This window comes from Eleutherodactylus coqui, chromosome 10 (genome assembly GCF_035609145.1).
Source record: "Eleutherodactylus coqui strain aEleCoq1 chromosome 10, aEleCoq1.hap1, whole genome shotgun sequence".
NCBI classification, from domain to species: Eukaryota; Metazoa; Chordata; class Amphibia; order Anura; family Eleutherodactylidae; genus Eleutherodactylus; species Eleutherodactylus coqui.
The window spans coordinates 135311483-135339293 of NC_089846.1; the positions used below are offsets into that span (position 1 = coordinate 135311483).

Genomic DNA, 27811 nt, shown 5'->3' on the forward strand with positions numbered 1-27811 from the left:
TCCGGCAACAGAGCCATCGCTCATAGTAACCAACAAGCTCCGGCAACAGAGCCATCGCTCACAGTAACCAACAAGCTACGGCAACCGAGCCATCGCTCATAGTAACCAACAAGCTACGGCAACCGAGCCATCGCTCATAGTAACCAACAAGCTACGGCAACCGAGCCATCGCTCATAGTAACCAACAAGCTCCGGCAACAGAGCCCTGGCTCATAGTAACCAACAAGCTCCGGCAACAGAGCCCTGGCTCATAGTAACCAACAAGCTACGGCAACCGAGCCATTGCTCATAGTAACCAACAAGCTCCGGCAACAGAGCCATTGCTCATAGTAACCAACAAGCTCCGGCAACCGGGCCATCGCTCATAGTAACCAACAAGCTACGGCAATCGAGCCATCGCTCATAGTAACCAACAAGCTCCAGCAACAGAGCCATCGCTCACAGTAACCAACAAGCTACAGCAACCGAGCCATCATTCATAGTAACCAACAAGCTACAGCAACCGAGCCATCGCTCATAGTAACCAACAAGCTCCGGCAACAGAGCCATCACTCATAGTAACCAACAAGCTCCGGCAACAGAGCCCTGGCTCATAGTAACCAACAAGCTCTGGCAACAGAGCCATCGCTCATAGTAACCAACAAGCTACGGCAACAAAGCCATCGCTCATAGTAACCAACAAGCTACGGCAACAAAGCCATCGCTCATAGTAACCAACAAGCTACGGCAACCAAGCCATCGCTCATAGTAACCAACAAGCTACGGCAACAGAGCCCTGGCTCATAGTAACCAACAAGCTCCGGCAACCAAGCCATCGCTCATAGTAACCAACAAGCTACAGCAACAGAGCCATCGCTCACAGTAACCAACAAGGTACGGCAACCGAGCCATCGCTCACAGTAACCAACAAGCTACGGCAACAGAGCCATCACTCATAGTAACCAACAAGCTCCGGCGACAGAGCCATCGCTCATAGTAACCAACAACACTAACATTTTACAGCGCTTCCATACATACCCCTTCACGGTTTTTTAGAGCCAGCTGTCCCAAAACAGAATGCACACAACTAGAACTCACTTTCCACAGCTTTCCTGCTTTAACTATTGAAATAATCAGTGTTTCATAAAGATCTCAAAATCTTCCTGAAAGCCTCTTACAATTTCCATACCTTGCAATGAGAGTCGGAGGAGTAGACTGCGCCCCTAGATGAAACAGGATTTGGCAAGTTTACAGTTACAAGAAACTGAATCCTTAATTTTCACTTTTAAAAACTTGGATTAACAGATGACAACTTCTAATGGATGAAGACAATATGGACAATAAATTAATAAATACATTTAGGGAAATATTTTGGAATGCCCACATGGAAGTCCTTACCCCCTCCCCTCCCCAATTACTTTTCGAGATGTCATGTGGTCATCTAACAAGTCAAGTCCCCAATGATCTTCGGAATGAGCGGGTCCAATTTCAATGGAGAGAGAACCACATGGTTCCTCTCTACTGAAATAAATGGGAGTTAAGGAAACCTATGGGTGGCTATAGACTTTAGATGTAACTAATGTGTGCAGTGGCCTCCCAACTCTCTCCTGATGCCAGATATGCGGAAAGGCAAGGATTAGGCAGTTGGATTTCAAATTTCATCCTTTTGATAAGCCACTGCTGGTGGTGTCAGGCAATGGTTGTCTTCTCTCTCTGAATTCTACAATGAATGTGCATGGAAGAGTCCGGAGATATAGCAGTCAGTTGTATGAGCTTTTGGCCAACAACCATCTAACATGTATAGCCACCCAATGAGTATGAAGTCACTTGTCCACCGAAACCAGGCTCTTGGATCTGCATGTTCTTTAGATCAAATCGGGTCTCAGCTCCTGGATCCCATTAAAATGAGTTGTGCCAAGATAGTAGGGCATACGAATGTATTAAGAGTGGGTCGCCCACTCATGACCTCCCTCTCCATATGTTCCAGAACAGAGACGCCAAGTAAGAACAGCTTCCATCCTGGCAGACCTTTTGCCATCATGTCACAGGATGGTCATTCATGTAATTGGCTGTCCTATAGGGGAAATGTCAGGATGGTCGTAGCTTCCCCCAGCAAAATCAGCTGTTAGCCAGAGGTGCACCAAGAGCAGGTCTCTAGGTAAGCAGCTGATCACCCCAAGGTCCACATTCCAAGAGCAGGTCTCTAGGTAAACAGCTGATCACCCCAAGGTCCACATTCCAAGAGCAGGTCTCTAGGTAAGCAGCTGATCACCCCAAGGTCCACATTCCAAGAGCAGGTCTCTAGGTAAGCAGCTGATCACCCCAAGGTCCACATTCCAAGAGCAGGTCTCTAGGTAAGCAGCTGATCACCCCATGGTCCACATTCTTAAATGCGCATCTTGGCACAACCATTTTAAGTAGACTGTTACAATATGCCACAATGGAGGAATACCTTTGATATAATTGTCAAACTTGATTTTCTAATGACAAGATCCACGTGAGCATTTTATGTAGAAATTTATTAAAATAAAGGTCTTGGTCTACATCACTTGTTTCTGTTCTTTGCCGAAACCAGCCGCCAGTAACGGAAAGTGGAATAAAATGGCAGTTAACGGTAAAGCAATCCTGGAGATCAGGACTGCCAAATGTGTGAGCACCCCGACACATAGCAAACATCCCCAGAATAAAAAAAGTATTTTTGTAGATGCCACCAAATCTTATCTCACAAAGGCGCCACGTTATGGTTTAGATATGAAGGCCACAAGTCAGTGGGAAAACGGACACTTGTCTAACAAACACCACCCTTTTGTGAGCGACCACATGCAAAGCTGAACATTTAAAAGGGACACGCTTTTAAAGCAAATGGTCCATTACATAAACGAACAGCACCGTCTTGACCTTTAAGAGTGTATTAAGGCATTAAACACCATGGCCCTAGAAACACAGGATTGAAGTTCCCTTTCTAAGATTTTCACGATGTCTTATGTTCCACATACAGGAGGATTCTACTGATCCAGCCTCTTGATGAATGAGCAGCAAGAATGGAAATGCACTTATATATAATACAATCATTTCCATCTATAAATTTAATTAGAATAATTAAACATAAATATTGAAAAAAAAAATGTACGGATAATTTGAGGAACGGGGGAGGGCACTTAAAATCTACTTAATTACAAAGTACTGGATGACGACCGCAAAGAGAAAGGCCACGACAGCGAACATCATGAGGAGCAAGATGGCAAACTGCTCGTCGCTGAGAGACTTCCTTTTGCTTTTCGTAGCCTCCAACGCAGCGTTAACACACGGTAACTCCAACTCTGGTCTTTGAGATGAGAATACGGTGCTCGGGCTGTAAGGGCCAAACAACTCTTGTAATCCGCTGGGATCTTGGTATTGGCGTCCAGCACAAACTCTGAACCGGTATTCACAGTTTGTTTGAAAGTTTGCAAAAGTGAATGAGGTGTCTGTTCCTTTGTATACCTGGTCGGGAGAAAGAACGAGGAGAGGTGGTCAACATACTAGGAGGTCCATCAAGGTGGCCAAGGGTAGAGGCTACGTATTGGCCGAACAAATCTTTGAAGGGTGATTTAGACACAACGAGTCTCGCTCAAAAATCGCTCCAAGCCGTCTTTTGAGCGAGAATCGTTGTGTCTAACTGCACGGACATCTTGTAGTTTTCGTCAAGCAGTTGCTGATCGTTCTTTTTCAGCATGCTGAAAGACAACAATCATCCTTATCAGGAGTTCACAGCGGGATACAGCTGATACTATTGTCTCAGCTGTATCCCGCTCCGTGAACACAGCCGGGGTATGAAGAACACAGCAGTCCAGCTGTGTTCTGCATACCCTGCTCGAAGCGCTCAGCTGTATAACAGCTAAGTGCTCCGAGCAGAGAAATGCTGGATGCAGAAGACAAGCGGCCCCGCTTGTCTTCTGCATACCCCGCTCGGAGCGCAAGGTGATTGCTCAAACATCGCTCTGTAAATGCACACAATGATTATCACTCAAAAGTCGCTCAAAAAAAAGACATCTTTTGAGCGATAATCATTGTGTCTCAAGCAGGCATTAGGCAGGCGGGAGAGTCAAAGAGCAGGGGAAAGCACACAGAAGAAGGGAGGGAGGTCACCGCTAATTAACTATCTGCAGGAAGGGTGGGAGAACGAATGATCTTAAAAAGGTTCTGTCACCATCTTCTTGCATCTGCTGTGCGAATCTGTGCAGTAGTTTTGGAGAAACTCACATTTTAATAGTAGTAGCACATGCATAGAGGACTACCTGAATTAGTCCTGGATATTCATGAGATGCAGGCTAGATACACAAACCTGCCATCTGGCCACCGATTGCACTATGCACTAGACCAATAGAAGTCATAGGGAAAGCTGACATTCATTGGCCGAAGGGCAGGGTGGGCGTGGCCAGTCTGCAGCTCATGAATATGCAAGACTAGTTCTGTACTGGCTGCTACTAATAAAATGCAAGTTTTTCCCAAACTACTACACAGATCCACACAGCAGATCACTGTAATCAGTGTGACAGGCGCCACCTTATACTGCTCTCAGCAAGGGGGGCAAAAAGATTGTGACACAGTCTCTTTAAGACTGCTGGCAGGCTCTATTTACTAAACTCTATGATCAATTCGATGCACTATGCAAAACAGTCGTGTTATCGGTGCGCTTTATTTTTGGCAAGTTAAGGTTATGATAGAATTAAGTGAAAGGAAAATCTGCCAATTAGCAGCCACTAATGACGCTCATCTCACCTGATCGAACTCTCTCCCATTGGTAAATTGAAGGATGTAAACAATTGAATCTCCCCTCATCGGCGGCACGGCCTCCCAAGATACTTCACACAAATTGTTGTCGATCTGTTGTACTTTGGGTGCTAAAATGAAAAATGAGACGGTGATAATAACCAGAACTGTCTGCCGTCTGCAGGTGATCAACACTTCACTCCCTTAAGGATGCGGCAATTTGTTTTATTTAAGGAAACCCCCCCCGCACTCCGACGGCCGTGACCTTACAGCGCTGGTCATATATATACCATATAGTATAAGGATTGCTGGTCATAGGGCGAGCTTTGATTGACTGATGGCCGTATCTGGGTCCCTACAGCGGTAATAAAAGTCCATACAGCCCTGTTTTGTCAGGTTCCCAAATCCTTCCACATTTCCGCCCTGTGACCCGTTATCTGTACAATTCCATTGAAAAGCAAACTGAAATCTTTTAGGTGGAAAAATTAAAAAAAATACAACTAAAATATTGTGGTTGCATAAATCTGCACACCCTAAAACTAATACTTTGTTGCTGCACCCTTTTGACTTTATGACAGCATTCAGTCTTTTTGGGTCGGTGTCCATCAGCATGGCACATCTTGACGTGGCAATCTTTGCCCATTCCTCCTTCCAAAAGCGCTCCAAATCTATCAGATTGGGAGGGCATCTCATGTGTAGCGCCCTCTTCAGGTCACCCACAGATCTTCAATGGGATTCAGGTCTGGGCCGTTCCAAGACTGATGTTCTTATGGTGAAGCCATTCTTCTGTTAATTTGGAGGTCTGCTTTGGGTCATCGTCGTGCTGAAGGGTGAAATCCCTCTACATCTCTTTAGCAGAAGGCCTGAAGGTTTTGTGCCAAAATGGACTGATATTTGGAACTGTTCATAATTCCCTCCGCTTTCATTTCAGTCCAAGAAGGAATGTAATACAGCACGAGAATACTGCAAAGTGATATAATCTATCACATGTCCCCACAGAAAGCATAAAGGGACCCCGACAGTCTCTTATAAGTATGGGGGCCACAGGAGCGTCAGACAGGACCCCACTGGTCTGTGCCCTGCAGTCTGCCTAGGCTGCAGCCAGTGGTGGCCACTCAGTCTTGGTTGATGCCCGGTGTTGGAGGACAAGCAGCTCGAGGGCCACTTTTCTCCAGGAAGGGCATCTTATAAGGGCACTGATCCATGAATAGTTCTTGTGATGGACATGTGTGCTTGGCTTACAATGCCAATGCAATGACTGCGGTAAGAACCAGACCAAGTAGAGGTGGATGAAGAAGACCAGCAGCACTTCATAGGCTGTAGGAAAAATGCAACTCTAGACCCTACAACTTTGTATTACAGGGGTTATCCCAAAATCTAAAGTTATTCCCTATCTACAGGATACGATCTGGGGGGAGGTGGAACAGGGGACCTCAGTTCTTGGGATCCCAGGGGGTCTCGGTGATGATATGCCAGGCAATCATGACCTTATCCCCTATCCTGTTAATCTAATAAGTGGGCGTCACTTCTGAGACCCCCACCAATGGGGATTCAGTGTCCCCCTCCCCTCCTCACTGTGGGCTCGCTGCACCCACGTGCAGTAATGTGAAGCTGGAATGAAGCAGTGCCACCCCATTCATTTCAGTTGGGCTGAAGGAAATAGCCGAGTACAAGCACTTGGCCTTCTCTGGTAGTCCCTCCGAAAATGAACGGCGTGGCACCGCACACACTCGAATGCCACTCTATTCAATCTCTCCCTCACTATGAGGTGTACAGTGAGAAAGACGCAAACACAGGACCCCTGCTGTCAGGATCGGCGGGGGTTGAAGCATTGATTCCCCCACTGGTCAGACCGTGTCACCTAACTTGTGAATAAGTGATAAAAGTTTATTTTTGTACAACCCCTTTAAAATCGCATCCACTTTGCCAATACCATAAATGCTACCGATTGTCTGCAGCGGACCCACCCCATGTGGCCATATAGCCTTACAGGCTGGTCCTCAGGATAGCCATCACTACTACCTACCTTTTAATGCAGCTGGCAGAGATTTGGTTGTAGCAAAACTGTAGACTTCAGAGAAAGGGCCTTCGCCTGCGTCGTTGTACGCCTGGATCCTGAAGTTGTATGTAGTTGATTCGTTCAATCGTTGCACCTTATACGTGTGACACGGTCCATTGTAAATGGTAAAAAACCTGCACCAAAAACACAATCGTGAGTAGTACTTAGAGAAATGGATCATCAAGCACAGCGAATCGCCCCCCGTACGGCCAGCCTCGCGCTCTCGCAGACTTGGCTTATTGAGGTCTTTGAATAATTTACGCAGGAGAAAATTTACTGTGGACTTTATTGTGAGCCTCAATGGAAAAGCATAGATCCAGCAAGCTGGAAGTAACGAGCAAACAGGACCAGATCTTTCCCAGATTAGTGTGTCCATGAAGTGAGAACATGGATGTACCCAGTAATGTGACCCTGTTAAACAGTAACCGCCCCCCCCCCCCCCCTCACATAAAACTAATGGAGACACATCCATCACACGTAACGCTTCCGCAGACAACCATATACGGACCTGCTGAGCTTATCTTCCATTTGTAGATTGTACTGTGACGTTTCTGTGGCTAAAGCTTTACTTGTCCCGTCCCCCCATTTTAACTTAAGGCTCTGGTGACTGAAGACCACACATTCCAGATGTGGAGGATTGGGAGGTGGAGGCTTCGTTTTGGCTTTAATAGATGGACTGAAGGGACCTGCTCCAAAGCTGTTTATGGCCTGAATTCGTATCCTGGGGGGGAAAAGAAGAGCAAAATTAATTATAGTCATTATCTGCAAAAAGGCCTAAAAATTTGATCAAATTAGTAGTATTGAGCAAGAATCGGGTTCTCCAATTTGGCCTCCTTGAACAACAGTGGAAGTCGTGGTGGCGACATCCTATTGGTCAGCATTGCTGTCTTATGGCCCGTTTATATGTAACGATTATCGCTCAAAATTCCTTCAAACGAACACATTTCAGCGATAATCGTAAATGCGACTGTTTATTGTTTACTTCTCGTATTTGTAAACATCCCCACTCAGAGCTTCACGCAGAAGGTGAAGCGCTGAGCGAGAACCCAGCGATCTGCATGAGCGCTAACAACCTTAGCGGGGATGTCAGAGCTCGTGCGGTCGTTTAAACGACTGTCAGCCCGTGTAAAAGGGCCGTTACAGCGGGGGGGTCCCAGGTTCAAATCCCCATCAGATTGATGCCTAGAAAAAAACAAGCCATCAAACAGCTGCATTGACGGAAAAATAAAAGTTATGGCAGCCAGACCGCGGTGACAGAAAGTAAGTATTTATTTTTTAACCCTTTCCAATCCACTGTCTGACGTCCAAAGAAATTCTATACAGCTTCGGTGTCAGAAGACGTCCGGCAGGGTATTCTTACTGCATATTACTGGCCGCTCTGTTGTCGGGGGCCTCTCTTGCATGTCACATACCGCAGTACTGGCTCTAGCCAGCAGATGGTGCCAATGCATAATGGCAGAAAGAGAAAACCCCCTAGGAAAACCTGAATCCAAAATTGGATTGCAAAGGGTTAAGATTTTATTTTTATAAAGTAGTACACCAAAGTAAATTATGTACATTAGTATTTCCACAATCATACAGGCCCACAGGATGAAGTTAATGTCATTTTTGCAGCACCATGTTCACTGTAATAAAAAGGCCCCCGAAAAAGTGGACCAACTGCTTTTTTCCCATTCCAGACCACTTTCTAAAAGTTTTTCAGTACATAACATGGCACATTAAATAGTACAAGAGTGCAACCTATCCGGCAAAATATAAAGTCCTCAGATGACCATGTAGAGGGAACATTTAAAAAAGTTATGATTTAAAAAAAACAAAAACAAAGAAAAAATACAAACAAAACAAAAATAAAAAAAATCAAAAACAAAAAATGTCTAGGGAGTGAAAACATCAAAACGGCATTCCTATCTTAGCTAAATCATAGTCGCGAAGGGAATACTTCTCTGTAGGAGGTGACTGGGAGTAGAGGAAGTGGGCTGCTGCCTTATGCAGTTTCCGTAACACCAGTAGAAGTTCTGGAAGCAGTTTAGCACAACAAGTTACTCTGTTTCCGAAACTCAGGAATTATGGAAACAATGTATCTTGCCGCCGCCGCACTGTTCATTTCTATGGGAGTTACAGAAAAAGCCCAGAGCAGCCCACTCAGCCATTTCCATAGTCATGACGGCCCCCGGTGCTGTTCTGGAGATCGGTTTGGCTCTCTGTAGGAGGACCTGCATTTATCAGACTTTTATGGTATATCCTGTAGATATGCCATAAAAGCCTCAGATGGGAATACACACACACAGCATTTTTTTTCCAAGGCTGCAGCGCTATGCAAACCACAAGTTCATATTGCAGCATCCTGATGGGTTGTGCCTAAGGACAAACTCCACTCTGCTACATCTATATGTACACAAATACAGTTTTTTCTCCTTCTAAAAGCACAATACCTGTAAGTGCGGTCAGGGAGCAGGTTTGTAAGAACACAGCTAGTGACAGAATCCACTGTAAGCTGCTGCTTTTCCCCATATTCTATGGTATAGCCAGTGATCTCTGCCCCATTGCAGCATGGCTCCTTCCACTGAAGAGTAAGGCACTCTGACGGTGAGGGCAAAGGAGCTTCCATCAGCTCTTCATCCACCACCTGCAGTATGGATACCGCTGCAGGCACAGACGCTGGCGTTGTGATGACTGCTGTGTCTCCGAACATCCCGGTGCCAGCAATGTTAACAGCCTGCAAAGGGGAACAAATGCAGTTATGTCATCAGCTGCCACTTGGGTTCGCAGGCTTATAAAGCATACATAGGCACCTATATGGGTCTCGGTGCTCACTGGATGTTGTCAACGTAGATCAGATGTAATATTTTAAAATAATCTTATTAACTACAACCAGATAATAAGCCGTTTCCATTTTGCTAATCTGCTTTTGTTTTCTGATTGCAAGATTTTTAAATTCCATTTTCTGTACACGACTAGTGGAAGGTGGGGGCATCCTGCCAGAGCTGCAAGCTCGCAGCATTGGTGAAATATGCTTTACAGCAGCTTCACGAGCCATTCACACAATGAACTGGAAAGTACTCATTGACTTCTGTGGGAGACTATTCTGGGCATGCTCTATATATTTGTGCAGGGAGGGGGAGGAAGTGTGCTGTGACCTTCCCCTATTGTGAATGATGGCTCTTGTGTTATCTCATTGTCACGGATGATAAAGAAAAGATTTCTGATCATTTTTCTCTACAAAACGGGAAGCGTCAGACTTAGTGGTCAGTGTGAGAACTGAAGGATTTCAGTATCTGTTACAATAGCAAATCGTTACATTGAAAATTAAAAAAAAAAAAATCAAAGATTCTTTGAAAAAAAATCAAAACAAAGCTAAACAATAGGTCACTATCTGATGACATATTCCCTTTAGAGGGGTTTTCCAAAATTAACAAAAAAAAAGGTATACTCACCCACTCACTTATTGAGCAGCCCGCTTCCCATCGCTTGGCACCCTGGCGCAGCCGGTTGGTGTTTACATGCCGCACATTGTGCATGTGACCACTCAGCCAATCACAGACTTTGCTGGCCATGGAAGAAACACTGCTGAAGCCTGTGATTGGTTGAGCGGTCATGTACACAACGTACAGCACCTGACCGCCTGCCTCTTTATTTTTCCGAGCCGTGGGAAACCGGGCTTGTTTTTCTCTCTATTATGGACAATTTTAATTCTGTAATTTTTTTTTTAAAGCCTTTGAAACCCCTTTTAGGGCGCGTTCACAAGTAGCGGATTTGCTGTGGGTTTTCCGCAGCCAGACCGAATGAAAATTTGTAGAATTTGATGTGAATCTGCAGCCGATTTCACCCGTTTCATTGAGTTTAAATTGAACTGGCGATATCTGCTGTGGATCTCCATAAAAATTTGCGCCAAAATGAAACGCTGCAAACGTTTGCGATTTTTTGACACAAATTTCAGTGCGGCTTTTCTGTTGTGGAAAATCTACACCAATTCCACTAGGCATGAACGTACCCTCGAAGAAACAGTTCAGCTACAGACAGCACATCAGTCATCAAACTACATTCAAAAACTATTTGCACACAATTTTTGGAAAACAGGAAACCCCTTTAACTATTAACGATCACACGTTACTGTACTTACCTGAACTCTACTGAAATACGTAGTTGCTGGTGTCAGACCTTTGATCTCGTAGCTTGAAGAGGAGCCTGTGTAGATAACCTGCATAGACCCCTCCGCCCGGCCCCACTCCAGCCGATATTCTGTGATTTCCGCCCCGTTAAACGCAGGAACCTGCAAACAGATGAGGTTATTTGTTGTACGTCAGAAGCTGAAGAGCAAACAGGAAAACAACAGAAAAAGGCTGATCAAAGGAAGCAAACAAATCAGGACTTAGAAATGGTTAGAAGCAACCAGAGATAAACAGTGCATGGGATCAATTTAACCCAAACTATGTGCAGCCTGCGGGCCGAACACTTAGCACGCTGTGCAAAGGAGCAACTCACAGGCTCTCACAACGTTAGCAGATGGCCTTCTCTCATGAGCCTCCGAGGCATCAGCCCATTGGGAGAGTCTGCCCACCGCATCCTCATACAATTACTGTAAACTTCTATCTGTTCCCATGAGACAGCACATAAATCAAGACCAAGTGTGTTCTGCAAACCACTTCCACAGCCGTGGTCTGAGCGGGTCATCTGTGCCGAGTCAGCAGTTCTCTGGCAGCCTCCTCAGACATTGTACACTTTGATTCCTGCCAAGTCAGAGATTCGTAGCATGAGGAAAGCGCCGTCCACATCAGAAAATGTCCTCCAAAAACCAATGACAATAGTTTGAGAGGCGGACAATGTAGGGCAGCGCTCCGAGAGGCGGACGATGTAGGGCAGCGCTCCGAGAGGCGGACAATGTAGGGCAGCGCTCCGAGAGGCGGACAATGTAGGGCAGCGCTCCGAGAGGCGGACAATGTAGGGCAGCGCTCCGAGAGGCGGACAATGTAGGGCAGCGCTCCGAGAGGCGGACAATGTAGGGCAGCGCTCCGAGAGGCGGACAATGTAGGGCAGCGCTCCGAGAGGCGGACAATGTAGGGCAGCGCTCCGAGAGGCGGACAATGTAGGGCAGCGCTCCGAGAGGCGGACAATGTAGGGCAGCGCTCCGAGAGGCGGACAATGTAGGGCAGCGCTCCGAGAGGCGGACAATGTAGGGCAGCGCTCCGAGAGGCGGACAATGTAGGGCAGCGCTCCGAGAGGCGGACAATGTAGGGCAGCGCTCCGAGAGGCGGACAATGTAGGGCAGCGCTCCGAGAGGCGGACAATGTAGGGCAGCGCTCCGAGAGGCGGACAATGTAGGGCAGCGCTCCGAGAGGCGGACAATGTAGGGCAGCGCTCCGAGAGGCGGACAATGTAGGGCAGCGCTCCGAGAGGCGGACAATGTAGGGCAGCGCTCCAAGAGGCGGACAATGTAGGGCAGCGCTCCAAGAGGCGGACAATGTAGGGCAGCGCTCTGAGAGGTTACTCTTTAGGGACAGCTTCTCTGTCGCATGGTAGGTGCACTTTAAGTCCTACTCTTCCAGAGCATACTTTGGTTCGTTAACTTCCCATAAGATCTGACACCTTCCGGAGTCGAGTGGCAAGTTCTCCTTCAATGGAAGTGTACAAACAGCGGCTGGACAAATATCTGTCCGGGATGATCTGAGCATGGGGTTGGACCCGATGACCCTGGAGGTCCCTTCTAACTCTACCAGTATAGGATTCTATGAGTGACTAATTTCAGAGTCCCACTAAAGATGCCCACAAACCTACAATAGCTGATCTTTTGGCCAAAAGACATTTTCCCCAACATTCCCATGTAAAAAAGTCCCATGTGGAGCATTCGTGCGTTTAGGGAGGTAAACTGCAACCAGACAGCTCTGGCAGTGGCTTATCTCAGAGGGAACAAAAAAAAAATCAGGAGTTTCTCCTGACATCATCTATTTGAGAGAAAGTAGCATCAGGGATGTTGAATTTCAATGCCTTATCCTTTTTTTCCGTGGGAGATAAGCCGTTAAGCTGCCCCCATACATATTTTAGAGAGTCATCTGGCCCTGCCATTATAGGAGCCTTCAGGAAGCTCAACTCGAAGGCCAGGCTCACACAATTCTGCATTTGGGAAGCCCGCAGTGGATTCAGTCTGTGAGCATGACCAGAGATCCTATGAAGCTGTATTACGGACTAACGTGGAGGCTCTCAGGCGGTCATGCGCAGTACAGGTTTTTTTTTGCTCATTTGCTTCTCTCCATGCCGTCGCTTAGCAATGACGCGAGTACCTGCAGCCCATACACAGTGTACATGCATTGACATCAAAGAAGGCCGTCCGCGCAGAATCCGTGATAAAATAAGAGCATGCTGCGACTTTTCTTCTGCATGCCTTTTAATGTCTGCATTTTACCGGATGCCCATCGCGGAATCAGCAATTCAAATCGAGGTTGTGTGAGGCCGTCCCAATGTCTATGGGGGCTTCGAATGATGGTCAGTATATAGATGTTTAACACTATCCAGATAGTGAGGTTTTACATTGTGATCCCAGCATCTACCCCATTTATAAGACCTGGGCCCAAATATGAAGAGGAGCAGTCTTTCAGTAGCACAATTCCCGTGTAAGGCCTCCCTCACAAAGGCGTTTGCAAAAACGCAGCGTTTTTCAATGCTGCGTTTACTGCGGTTTTGGCAGCGTTGACATGAATTTTTGACAGCGCTTTGGCTGCGTTTCCAGCACAGCTAAAAACGCAGCCAAAGAAGCTAATTGCCAGAACTGAGCCAACTGGCATACAGGGTTTCCCCGAAAATAAGAGCCTGTCATATTAATTTTTGCCCCAAAAGTGGCACAGGGTCTTATTTTCTGGGGGCGTCTTATATTCACCTAGCATGCGCCGTCCAGGTCCCTCCCGCTGTTTTCCGGCGTTTCTGCAGTCTTCCATGCAGTTGTCAGAGCATCTCTTGCTGGCATGGCTGTGATTGGTTCTCAAGCGCCGCAGCTCAGCCAATCAGAGCAATCTCTTGCTGGAGGCAGGGTTTTCAATCCCCGTTACCATCAAGAGTTACAGTTACACCTGCCGGCACTGACAATTGCACGGAAGTCTGCAGGAATGCCGGAGAGCAGCGAGAGGGACCCGGACGGCGCCTGCTAGAGGAGTATTGCCTTTTTTTCACGTAGTGTAGCTAGGTCTTATTATAGGGGTAAGTCTTAGGGGAAATACGGTAGCAACCTGTGTTTAACGCTGTCAAAGCTGCTGTACCAAGTTGTGATGATTTTTTTAGCGCTGCCCATTCATTTCAACGGGCGACGCACAGCGTTTAAAAACGCTAAAACCGCCCAAAAATAGAACAGACAGCGCTTGAAAAATGCAGCATTTAAAACTGTCCGAGAAGCTCCATTGCAATGAATGGCAGGGATGTACAGCATTTAGGGCAGCGCTGAAAATGCAGGGTTAAACGCTGAAAAACAATGCCTGTGTGAGGGAGGCCTGATGTATCCTACCACACAAGCTCTTTAGGGGGGGCAAAGAAACTCCTATCACAGTTACTGCTAATTATTAAAAGCTCCTGTCCGTTATAATGAAGATGACAGATCAACCTCCTAACTTTATACTTATGGACTATAGCCCATTGAACTGAATATACAGAGTAGCGATCATTAGTGTCCTCCCTGCAGGCAGAGATGGTAGCTGTTCATGTGGTGTTGTGCTGATGCATCATGGAATTAATAGTGAAAGAGAAAGGGGGACAAATGTTGAGGCAGTCTTCACTCACCTCCCAGCTTGCTAGCGCACAATTTGCACTCTTGCATATCAACAATGGTACTTTGCATCGTTCTGGAGGTCCGGGCGCCGTGCAGAACTCGGATGCTTCGGAATAAGGTCCGCACTAAACAATAAAGGGAAAGGATGGAAAGAGTTTCCAATTAATGCCTTTTATATGCAGCAAACATGAATCGTACGGCTTCTGGAAGCGACCAGGACAGCTACATGGGTTCCTTCTAATATATATAGACTCGTTTTGCGCGGCTCGTTGTCGGCCATCTTTATTTACAACCTGCGCTGCGTAGATCAGGTTTCATTTACTGGCTTGTTGATCCTGAAAACCCAGATCATTAGGCTGCATTCACACATTGCGGTTTTTTATTTTAGCCAAAGTGAGAAGTGGATCCAAAAGGAAGAAAAATATACAGAAACGAGTATAAAGCCGGACAGCGACTGCGGCCCATATGCGGACCTGCAGGCTCAGGCCTATATACGGATCTGCAGGCTCAGGCCTATATACGGATCTGCAGGCTCAGGCCTATATACGGATCTGCAGGCTCAGGCCTATATACGGATCTGCAGGCTCAGGCCTATATACGGATCTGCAGGCTCAGGCCTATATACGGATCTGCAGGCTCAGGCCTATATACGGATCTGCAGGCTCAGGCCTATATACGGATCTGCAGGCTCAGGCCTATATACGGATCTGCAGGCTCAGGCCTATATACGGATCTGCAGGCTCAGGCCTATATACGGATCTGCAGGCTCAGGCCAATATACGGATCTGCAGGCTCAGGCCAATATACGGATCTGCAGGCTCAGGCCAATATACAGATCTGCAGGCTCAGGCCAATATACAGATCTGCAGGCTCAGGCCAATATACAGATCTGCAGGCTCAGGCCAATATACAGATCTGCAGGCTCAGGCCAATATACAGATCTGCAGGCTCAGGCCAATATACAGATCTGCAGGCTCAGGCCAATATACAGATCTGCAGGCTCAGGCCAATATACAGATCTGCAGGCTCAGGCCAATATACAGATCTGCAGGCTCAGGCCAATATACAGATCTGCAGGCTCAGGCCAATATACAGATCTGCAGGCTCAGGCCAATATACAGATCTGCAGGCTCAGGACAATATACAGATCTGCAGGCTCAGGACAATATACAGATCTGCAGGCTCAGGCCTATATACAGATCTGCAGGCTCAGGCCTATATACAGATCTGCAGGCTCAGGCCTATATACAGATCTGCAGGCTCAGGCCAATATACAGATCTGCAGGCTCAGGCCAATATACAGATCTGCAGGCTCAGGCCAATACACAGATCTGCAGGCTCAGGCCAATATACAGATCTGCAGGCTCAGGCCAATATACAGATCTGCAGGCTCAGGCCAATATACAGATCTGCAGGCTCAGGCCAATATACAGATCTGCAGGCTCAGGCCAATATACAGATCTGCAGGCTCAGGCCAATATACAGAGCTCCAGGCTCAGGACAATATACAGATCTGCAGGCTCAGGACAATATACAGAGCTCCAGGCTCAGGCCTATATACAGATCTGCAGGGTCAGGACAATATACAGAGCTGCAGGCTCAGGACAATATAGAGATCTGCAGGCTCAGGACAATATACAGATCTGCAGGCTCAGGACAATATACAGATCTGCAGGCTCAGGACAATATACAGATCTGCAGGCTCAGGACAATATACAGATCTGCAGGCTCAGGACAATATACAGATCTGCAGGCTCAGGACAATATACAGAGCTCCAGGCTCAGGCCTATATACAGATCTGCAGGCTCAGGCCAATATACAGATCTGCAGGCTCAGGCCAATATACAGATCTGCAGGCTCAGGCCAATATACAGATCTGCAGGCTCAGGCCAATATACAGATCTGCAGGCTCAGGCCAATATACAGATCTGCAGGCTCAGGCCAATATACAGATCTGCAGGCTCAGGCCAATATACAGATCTGCAGGCTCAGGCCAATATACAGATCTGCAGGCTCAGGCCAATATACAGATCTGCAGGCTCAGGCCAATATACAGATCTGCAGGCTCAGGCCAATATACAGATCTGCAGGCTCAGGCCTATATACAGATCTGCAGGCTCAGGCCTATATACAAATCTGCAGGCTCAGGCCTATATACAGATCTGCAGGCTCAGGCCTATATACAGATCTGCAGGCTCAGGCCTATATACAGATCTGCAGGCTCAGGACAAGGATTCAATGGGATTCGGAATAAGAGTTATAAGGCGTCAGCTACTTCTATACATAACGCTCTAGGCAAACCAACGTGGAGGTCCCTTTGCGTGTCACCCTGCTGGCCTTCAGAAGCCTCCGAGGCTTTTCTTTCCTTATTAGCGCATCTAATTACAATATTTCCTGGTAAACAACATTTTAATGAGATTTGTTGTACAGGATGGCCATGGAAAATTAGCCCTGCGCCGCACTCATAAAGGCCGATTTACACGGAGCGATGATTGCTCAAAAACTGCTAAAAAGCTATCGTTTTAGCGATAATCATTGTGTCTAAAAGCGCGGCCATCGTGCACTTTTCGGGCACTGCTGGCTGATCGTTAAATTCAGGCCAACCTAAAAATCGTTGTTCACTCTTATCAGCCGTTCTCCGCGGGTAGTGCTGATAGCATTGTTTCCCATTGGAGAACAAAGGATCTGAGCGCAGATAACAGCCCTCCGGCTATTAACTGCTTACAGCTAAAGGCTTCATTTGCACACAAATTGCTATTAAGTAGCTACTTACCCTGTTTCCCTGAAAAATAAGACCTATTCCAAAAATAAGCCCTAGCAAGATTTTTAAACAGAGTCCAGGCAGCTATACATGTAAAAATAAATATTTTGGAGCAAATTTTTTTATAAGACCCGGTCTTATTTTCGGGGAAACACGGTAATAGTTTATGCAAAATGATCGCTAAAAGCAGTCACTCAAACTGTCGTTAGAGCGATCATTGGCCCGTGTAAATGGGCCTTTATGAAAGCTATCTAAAAGACATTCTTTTGTTTGTCCATAGGAGCCAATCACAGCGCAGCTTTCTATTTACCTCAACAGTATAAGAAATGACAGTTGTGCTGTGATTGGATACTATGGGGCAGCAAAGACAGATTTGCTTCAAGAAAGCCTTCCTAAGAGTGCGGTGCCGGCTACTCCGTAGATGCTATGGTGATGATGAGTGAAGACGTAGCTACATAATGAATACACACAAGGGGACGAGATGTTTTGATAACAAACCACATCAGGCCAAGATGTCTATATATTAGATAACGTAGGGTATATTCAGATGTTACCATATTTCAGGATACATCCTTAGGCTTCTCTACAGGTGTGGATCCAGCCTAATGGTGGAGGACATAGTGAAGCACGTACCCCAGCTTTATTTGAGGCCTTTATCCAGAAGCAGTACATCTGGCCGGGCAGCAGGTTGCTGACTGTGCACTCCAGCTCAGGACCTTGGTAGACCGGACCTCGATCTTCTTGCTCACACTTTGCCATCTCTACAGTATAGGATGTTACTGCCGAGCCGCCCTCTACACCAGGGGCATCTACAGAAATAGTGCAAGGATGGTAAATAGCAAACAGCAGCAATAAAGCTGCACATTTTGTCTACAGAGAACTGTAATAAAAATGCATTTCTGACAGTCCCAACAATGAAAGGTGTTTTTTTTAAACTTTACATGGGGTTTTTCCGGAATTTTACTATTGAACACTCATCTTTAAGATAGCCAGTGGTTCGCTGCTTGGGTTCCCCATTGATCATCTGATTAACAGCACTGCTTTCAGTACAGACAGACAGTGCTGGAAGGATATAGCGCTGTCCGTATTGCAGTGGCCTGGTTTGGTACTGCAGGCCCAGCTCCCAGAGAGTTCAATGGTAACTGTACCTGTAGTACCAAACTGGGCTGCTGCAATGTTGACAGCGTTACCTGCATTGACAAGGATCCCAAGTGGTGGACTAAAGCTGATCAACTACTGATAATCTATTCTGAGGACAGGTCATCAATAATAAAAGTCCTAACAATCCCTTTAACAGGGGTTGTCCCATGAAAAGACGTTTCTGATTGTTCAGAGCATGGAGACTCCAACTGTTCGCAAGAACAGGGGGTCCTGAAAGTCCCCAAATGAATGAAGCAGCAGTTGAGCAAAAGTGTTGCTGCGCCATTCATTTCAATTGGACTGCTAGACATATGAGAGTTCGAGCGCTCAACTAATTCCGGCAGTCCCACTGAAATAGAGCAGTCATGAGTATGCGTGACCACCACTCAATTCATTAGTGGATGTTTGGAAACCTGTTCTAGTGATCGGATATCACCAATCAGCTGGTCATCCCTTATCCTGGATTAATTTATAGAAAATCCAGGGGAAAAAAGTATCATGTGGATTTTAGCAAGATCTGATCATTTGTGCTGGTAGACGGTAAAGTACAGGCCGAGAACCTGCAACAAGTCTGCAGCAGAACGGCCTTGCCCTGAAATCCACACAGACTTTTTCAGCCATGAGTGACGAGGTTTAGAGAACCTTATTGTACAACAGCGGAAACATCCACAACAAACCCGCCGAGTCTGACCGTGGCCCAACAGTAGCCACGTGTGTACACGGAGCCAAAACGCCTGCTCCTTTAATTGAAAGCTCGTTTGCACATGAAATCACAGCGCAGGGCTTTATATTCGGATTCCCAACACAAACGTAGCATTGAAGACTTATAAGTTAGTGCTCTAAATGTGTTCTGACTTGTGCGCTTGGCAACATAAATGAAACTTACCCCACTGCAGGCTCAACTCCTTGGATTTGGCTTTTCCAGCTAAACGTGGGGGGTGGCAGGGACCTGGAGGAACAATGCCCGTCTGGACTGTCAATACATCCGAGAACTAAAAAGGGGGAAAAAAGTAATATTTAATGCGTGCATAAAGTGAGGTTTTCCTAGAGAAAGTGCCACCCCAACCACAGCCCGTATCTGGTACTGCAGCTCAGCCCCAATCCCTTCCATAAGGCCGAGCTCCGATACCACACATAGACCTCTTTGGCTAGAAATGATCTGCGTTCTCCTATTTCCATTCCTGAAAAAGCCATTTGGCCATTTCTGAGGAGCGGGACAAGATAGTCTATGTATCCAGGCAGGTACTACTTCATGCCAATAGTGCCCCAATGTGAAACCAGGACTAACCTGCGACTACCACAAAGCCAGACAAGTTCACTTGGGAAAGTATTTTCTTTAACGCTCATTATTTCACAGCTGTAGGTGACAGTTCCATAAAAGTCCACCTACCTGACTTGAGTCCACCACATTGGCACAACACACCCTGAACCTATAGGAAGTACCAGGCTTGAGATGATCGCACACGTGTTCTTTAGATGCTCCGCTGTACATGGTCTCCCACTTACTTCCTGCAAGAGACAAGAAAATACATTCAGCTTTGCAAAGTGAAGAATAAAATAAGAAGGATGTAAAGTGAACCTTTGCTTTTCATTTAAGGGGTCCCAAATTGCACATTAGCCCCTATATACAGGATAGGGGATAAGTTGCTGATCTGTGAGGCTCTCACCACTGTGACTATCGATCTTGAAAATGGGGGTCCCGTATTCCCCATCCTCTTCACTTTGGGGCTGCTGCACGCCCCTGCAGTGAGGAGGTGACTGAATGGGGTGCTGTTCGCCCAAGCATGCCGACGCTCCCTTCACTCTCACTGCAGAGATATCCGAGTGGCATCTACTCAGCTATTTCCATCAGCCCCATTGAAATGAATAGAGCGCCGATCACGCATACTCAGACCACTCCATTCAGTGACGTCACAGCGGGGGACGAAGTGCCTCCACAGTGACAGGCAGAGTGGGACACAGGAGTCCCATTCTTGAGATTTGTGTAATTGCGATACAATCAGCTGATCGGTTGGGGTCTCAAGCGGCGGATCCCAGCCAATCAACTATTGACGACCTCTTCTGAAGATAGCTCATCAATAGTAAGCTCCCTGCAAACCGCCTCTAACATACACAGTTCTGATTGGCTCACCATTTATGTTTTCTGCCATTTCAAGCACGTACTTAATGACTTCAGAGCCTCCGTTGTCTTTTGGGGCATCTGCAATAAAATAGGATGGTTTAAGAATACAAGTGGACAAAACCAGAAAGGCAAAAACACCACAAACCATTGGAACCTCCAGACTCACCCCACATGAGCTTTACGCTGTGTGCATGGATTTTGCCCTTCGTACTTGGCTTACATGGGGGTCCAGGTTTATCAGGGGAGGTCGTGTATTCTACTATATCACTTGGATTACTTCTGCCTTCAGTGTTTACTGCAAAGACCTGCCAAGACAAGGAATTCAATCAAACACAAGGCAGAGGAACATTAAGGTGCGTTCACACCTCGCAACTTTTGGGGCAGTTCGACAGCAGATTTCACGCTTTCAATTAAAATTAAAATTAAAATTGTAGGGGCGAAATTTGCTGCAAATCTGCACTGTGTGAATGCACCCCAAAAGTATGGAATCAATCGTGCTCTATTACATATTTGATTTGCACTGCTATTACCACATCTATGGAGGTGCCCATGTACCCTCTGTAGCTGTCGGTTGAATGTCCATCCAGCCAACAACTCTCCCTCCTTACTCCCCCATGAACACTTGGTTCAGGTGAGCCTTCATGTGTTTGCCATGGGGACAGTGGCTAAACCGTTCTGGCGGCTGTTTTATCTCCAATAAGAAAAAAAAGGATCGAGCCTTGAATGGCTGTGATTGGTTAACGCAGTGCCAGCTTTCATTGGCTGACGCCACGCTGAGTTAGCCAATCAGAGCATTAGCTTTCTGGAGGCGGGGCATTCAAGCTCTGCATCCAGAAAGCAATGCTCTGTCGGCGTTGGGAAGGGAGCGACAGCCTGCAGCAGTGTCCCAGATATCACAGAACGCTACGGGAGGGGAGTATTGATTTTTTGTTTCTACAGGTAGTTAGTCCGGCGTATAAGACGACCCCCGACTTTGGAGAAGATTTTCCTGGGTTACAATGTCGCCTTATATGCCGGAAAATACGGTATGTTCTGATTCTACAGCATCATTTCTCTATTTCCATCGCTTTGGCTCCCTGACTGCGTCACTGCTTTGGGATCCCTTGGTAAAACATGGTGGTATCCATTAGATGTCACATTATTGGTCTTTTTTGGTCCTTCGCCATCTCTAATGGCTTACAGGATGCACTTCATGGATTTATTCCTTTATACTTCTACCCCTTGTTTATTATCCTGAGCACCTTGGGATACAACGTATTATTTCTTGTTTACATGTATATGTAAAAGTTATGAGGCCGACATACAGATCCAACATTTGGCAGGTTTGGATGACTTTTTCACTATTGTGTATGGGGGAGCCTTTAAATTTATACACACGGGGTTAACTTAGCACGTTTTTACCGTTCAGAATAAAAGTGAAGATTGTACAAAAAACCATAACAGTTCCTAAATATGCAGCAAATAACTGACCGACAAAGACGCTTCGTCTCGGGATGCAAAGCTGCATAGAAGACAACATACCCTAAACTTGTAGGAAGTGTTTCTTCTCAGGTTTCTTAAAGTGCATGTGAGGTCTTCACTGTTCTGTTTAGGTTTGAAACCATAACCCTAGGAAATACAAAAAGAAAGGATAGTGTGAACTTCCTTAGAGACCCTTGGAGTAACCCCCACCAGCCCTCACCCTCCTAACCCTACTAACCATGTAGGACACCCCAAACCAACACATTGACTTAGCCCAGAGAGGCGGACACTCACCGAGCCTTCCTCTTCCATTTCCAGGATATATGTTAGTGTTTCATCCGAGGGCATATCACTCGGTGGGCTCCATTCTAAACAGAGCCAGGTTATGCCAGCTTGCCTGAGCCTTGGCGGTGAGGGCACAGGCGGCACGCTCCCTGCTGTGTAGTATACCACTGCTTCACTGAAACCACTGAAAGACAAAGACAGTAGTAACGTCGGTATCTTCCAGGCATTCGGGACTGGACACTTTCTGGACATGTCCGATTGTCGCGCTCTGTTGTGCCATTCCTCAGTTATCACTCCCTTACTGTCCGAGTGGCATTTTGTTTTCTCCTAGCCACTTTCTAAAAGTCATTCTGTATGAGGGCTTGTTTTTTTATGGAAGAAGTGGAATTTTTCAACTGTTTAATGTACCGTAGAATATACTGAAAATAATAATTCTGAATTTCTAAGAAAAGTGAAAATACATAAAAATAATACTGCAATTGCCCCATTTTTGGGGATTGTCTTTATAAAGTACATACTTTGGCAATAATTACTTTATTCCGCGGGTCGGTACAATTACAAGATCAGCAAATCTCTAAGGCTTTTTGTTGTACGGATAAAATAATAAAAAAATCTTAAAGAAATAAAAAACACTTTGTTTCTAATAAAAATTACAGTTAAAAAAATGATTCCTTGTTGCCGTCTGCGGCTCACGGTGACTTTATTTCTCTGTTGAAGCAGCTGTGCGGAGGCTCGTTTTTTGCAAGACGACCTGCGGGTTTTATTGGTACCATGTTGAGGTACGTATGACTATTGCTTTTTATTACATTTTGTACAGACAGAATGACCAAGAAAGGGCAATTCACCGCGCGGTATAAATAATGTGCTATTTTAACACATCAGACTTCGGACAAAGCAACTCCACTTATCGTATTTATGATAAAAAGATTCTTTTCCTATGTTATATTTTTCATTATTGTAATAATTTAAAAAAAAATATATTTTTTTTTGTCTCCCTAAATGCAGGGGGTGGGTATAAAAGATACATACTCCGATTGGGTCACTGTTACTAGTAGGGTACCACAGGGGTCAGTATTGGAGGGGTCACTGTTACTAGTAGGGTACCACAGGGGTCTGCATTGGAGGGGTCACTGTTACTAGTAGGGTACCACAGGGGTCTGCATTGGAGGGGTCACTGTTACTAGTGGGGAACCACAGAGGTCAGTATTGGAGGGGTCACTGTTACTAGTGGGGTACCACAGGGGTCAGTATTGGAGGGGTCACTGTTACTAGTGGGGAACCACATGGGTCAGTATTGGAGGGGTCACTGTTACTAGTGGAGAACCACATGGGTCAGTATTGGAGGGGTCACTGTTACTAGTGGGGAACCACAGAGGTCAGTATTGGAGGGGTCACTGTTACTAGTGGGGTACCACAGGGGTCAGTATTGGGGGGGTGGGGGGGTCACCGTTACCAGTGGTGTACCACAGGGGGGCAGTATTGGAGGGGACACCATTACTAGTGGGGAACCAAAGGGTGCAGTATTAGAGGGGTCACTGTTACTAGTGGGGTACCACAGGGGTCAGTATTGGAGGGGTCACTGTTACTAGTGGGGAACCACATGGGTCTGCATTGGAGGGGTTACTGTTACTAGTGGGGTACCACAGAGGTCAGTATTGGAGGGCGCCACTGTTACTAGTGGGGTACCACAGGGGTCAGTATTAGAGGGGTCACTGTTACCAGTGGGGTACCACAGAGGTCAGTATTGGAGGGGTCACTTACTAGTGGGGTACCACAGGGGTCAGTATTAGAGGAGGTGACTGTTACTAGTGGGGTACCACAGGGGTCAGTATTGGAGAGGTCACTGTTACTAGTGGAGTACCACAGGGGGCAGTATTGGAGCGGTCACTGTTACTAGTGGGGAACCACAGGGGTCCGCATTGGAGGGGGTCACTGTTACTAGTGGGGTACCACAGGGGTCAGTATTAGAGGAGGTCACTGTTGCTAGTGGGGTACCACAGGGGTCAGTATTGGAGAGGTCACCATTCCTAGTGGAGTACCTCAGGGGGCAGTATTGGGCCCTATTAATTTTAATATATTTATTAATGACCTGGTAGAAGGATTGTGCAGTAAAATATCAATATTTATACAAAACTAAGTAACACAAGAGAACAGAATGCGATTGCAAGGGGATCTGCATAAATTGGGGGTTTTGGGCAAACAAGTTGCAAATGAGGTTTAATACTGATAAATGTAGGGTTATGCACACGGGCAGAGGAAATACATGTCACCAGTACACACTAAGTGGGAAACCAGTGGAGAACACTGACAGGGAAAAGGACTTGGGGATTGTAGTTATCTGTAAGCTAAACTGGAGCAACCAGTGTCAGGCAGCTGCTGCCAAGGCAAATAAGATCATGAGGCTATGGGACTCTCTGCCTGAGGACGTGGTGATGGAGAACTCACTAGAAGAGTACAAGAGGGTTCTGGACATCTTTCTTGAACGTTACAATATTACATGTTATAATCATGAACTTCAAAAAGGGTCGGCGATCCGGGATTATTCTGGTTGCCTGATTGGAGTCGGGAAGGGATTTTTTCCCCTTAAATTGGGAAAATTGGCTTCTACCTCATTGGATCAACATCGCACGGCTTGCTATTTCTAGCCATAGGTAAATAGCAGCTCTAAGGGCCTTTACAACTCCGCAGGCTGCCATGACACCCAAATAGCTGTCCACAAGTGCGCCATATGAGAGCAGTTCAAGCCATTTAAATGCCATTGTCCGAATGGACAGCAATGTTTAAATGGTTATTTCCAATCATGGCTGCTGCAGCCGGGTATCAGCTGTCAAAGAAAACAAACACCTGCCGTGTATGGAGTGGGTTTGAATCCCAAGCCCGTCCTGCACAATCCCCACGCTCACCTGCTATACATGTAGGGCAAATGTGGGATCAAAGTTTTTTTTTAAAATGCTCAAAATGCTTTAATATAATAAAAGCAGTAATAGGCACTCCTCTTCCAATCCCGACTACCATTCTGGTCCCCTGCTAGTTGCCTGACTTCCTGGTCCCTGCTGACCATGACATGTGACTGCTGCAAGCCAATCACTGACCATAGCAGTGACCTGATTGGCTGCCCCAGTCCCACATTCATGTTAACAAGGACCGGGGTGACTTGTGATTGGCTGGAGGAGGAACGACACAAAGTCTTGGAAAAGTTCTTCCAACTCTGTTACTTCACTGGGAAAGCAAGGAGAGCTGCCTCGGTTAGGGTACGTTCACATGTAGAGGATTTTGGTGCTTTTTTTTTTTTACGTAGATCCATTCCTGATTTTACCCTTTGAGTTCAAAGGCTGAAGTCTGCTGCGGACCCACAGCGTAATCTGCGGGTTTTCATGTAGATTTTGGGGCAAAAGTTTCCGCTGTTGAATATCCGCACTAATTCCCCTACGTGTGAACGCACCCTTAAAGGGCCGGCTCCTCTTCAAGGTACTGCACGCTAACAGCTGTATAACGACTCAAACTAAAGGACTAGAAGAATAAGGTGTTCTGACTTTTCCGTCTCAGCGGGACGTAAGAGAAGCATTTCTCGTGTAGAGGATGCAATTAAGAGACGGCTAGACATCGGCATGAATTCATGCTTACCTCATTCCAATGTCGTTCTTGGCTGCTATTCTAAAGGCATACTTTGTGGATGGAGACAGCTTTGTTAACTTGTATTGCTTAAGGTGACCGAAGTAGCATTCTTTATATGGTCCATGCTTCCCCTGAAGGACAAGTAAAGCAACCATTATTGCACCTTTTTATTAAGAGGTCCCTACGAAATATGCCAAAAAGTTTTAGAATTCTTCCCAATATGAATGCAATCCAAACATATAAATCACGTTGCATCATTTGGGCTGCGAGGAGCTTTATTGACCACTATGAAAAGTATACCCATTTACACTTGACTATTCCTCGCGCCTTTTCCTGCACAGAAATTCTGAAATGCCGAAAACTTCTGTTTCCCCAATCTACAGTGATTACATAAGATGTTTGGCTACAACGGGTAAGCCTCGTAGGCACTATGATATATGGTTTAGGGCTACAGAGGTAGACATGTGGGTCACACCCTAGAGCAGTGATGGCGAACCTGCGGCACGCAGAGCCCTCGCTGCTGGCACGCGCTGCCGTCGACCACACACCACGTTAGTGAATACCCGCAGGAGCCGCGGCTTCCCTGCCGATATGCACTCAGCTGCGCTGTTCCTGACGCACACTGTGGCGTCAGTGTGCAGCCGGGATCCTACTCCCCTCTACCCTGACGTCTCCTCTTAGGTTCCGCGAGAGCAGGGGAGGAGGCTCCAGCATCACACATTGATGTCACAGTGCGCACCTGGGATCAGCGCTGCTAGCAGCACCGAGCAGAGGAGCAGCGGCGCTTCCACGAGAAGGAGGGGCTAAGCATATGGGTCTCAGGGGGCACTATTACTACTGGGGCCGCTGTGGGATGTCACTATTGATACTAGGGCTGCTGTGGGATGTCACTATTACTACTGGGGCCGCTGTGGAGGGGTCACTATTGCCACTGGGGCCACTGTGGAGGGGTCGTTGTTACTACTATGAGGGGTCACTATTACCGCTGGGGGGGTCACTGTTACCGCTGTGGGGGGGGGGGGGGGGGGGTCACTATTACCGTTGGGGTATGTTTACACGTGGCAGAAATGCTGCAGAATATCCAAGCAAAAGTTTCCGTGGCAAATTCTGCAGCATTTCTGGATCCAAAGGGCAGTCAAAATCTGCACGCTGTCTATTTTGAAAAAGCGCTATCCTTTTTATAATGACGGAGGTAAAAACCATACGTCGTGATAAGCCCCGCCCCTGACATGTTGGCACTATGCGATAAATAAGTGGGCTTTAGGTTGCAGTCTCTAGAAGGTTCGCCATCACTGCCCTAATGTGTATTAGTCAGCAGACAATCTTGTACTGTACATCCATCTAGTCCAGCTCATGACTGCAAAAAGACAGAAAGATGGTAGAAAACATACAACACGCGACCCCATACCTCATCCCATTCCAGAAGGTAGCCGGTAATCTTGGATCCATTGTCATTAGACGTCTGAAAGTCAGAAAAAAGGACAAATTTCAAAAAAAAATCATCAATATCTGAAATGATAGAAGGTCTAGTTTACAGAACGCCCACAAGGTGATAAATGAAGATGCGGGTCTACAGACCTTCCACTGCAGGTTCAAACAATTCCGACTTCTGTTAGTGAGTTTCGGTGGGGCTGGTGAATCCGGCTCACAGCTTTCTGTAGTAAAACTCACTAATTCGGAGATGGATCCCTCTAAGGGTGGACACGTGGCTGTAACTCTGAAGGACAGAAGATGATGATCAGCCTTATTATCAATACTATCACTAGCAATTAGCAGGGCGAGAACACCCAATCCCCACGGGCAACAGGCGGAGGCAAAACCACCTCCCAGAAAGTTTCTAAATTCCCCCAAATCAGCTAATAAAAACATATGGCCTTTATGAAATAACA

At 46.5% G+C, this 27811-nt stretch overlaps 1 protein-coding gene across 2 annotated transcripts in view; it reads right to left on the minus strand.

Moving 5' to 3' along the window:
• Window positions 1-921: 921 nt before the first annotated feature.
• The window catches only part of LOC136580946 (fibronectin type-III domain-containing protein 3A-like), a 106752-nt gene continuing 79862 nt past the window's right edge, over window positions 922-27811 (minus strand). For both annotated transcript variants that reach the window (XM_066581885.1, XM_066581884.1), the window contains exons 10-26: window positions 27501-27639; window positions 27331-27384; window positions 25932-26053; window positions 22317-22491; window positions 22083-22169; window positions 20728-20866; window positions 20571-20639; window positions 19830-19948; window positions 19326-19431; window positions 17933-18108; window positions 14549-14662; window positions 10911-11060; window positions 9223-9506; window positions 7299-7511; window positions 6758-6924; window positions 4741-4862; window positions 922-3462 (exon numbers count right to left, since the gene is read on the minus strand). In XM_066581885.1, coding sequence (XP_066437982.1) covers window positions 3145-3462; window positions 4741-4862; window positions 6758-6924; window positions 7299-7511; window positions 9223-9506; window positions 10911-11060; window positions 14549-14662; window positions 17933-18108; window positions 19326-19431; window positions 19830-19948; window positions 20571-20639; window positions 20728-20866; window positions 22083-22169; window positions 22317-22491; window positions 25932-26053; window positions 27331-27384; window positions 27501-27639 — 2554 coding nt within the window. In that variant the 3' untranslated portion in view covers window positions 922-3144. The remainder of the gene's footprint in view (window positions 3463-4740; window positions 4863-6757; window positions 6925-7298; window positions 7512-9222; window positions 9507-10910; window positions 11061-14548; window positions 14663-17932; window positions 18109-19325; window positions 19432-19829; window positions 19949-20570; window positions 20640-20727; window positions 20867-22082; window positions 22170-22316; window positions 22492-25931; window positions 26054-27330; window positions 27385-27500; window positions 27640-27811) is intronic.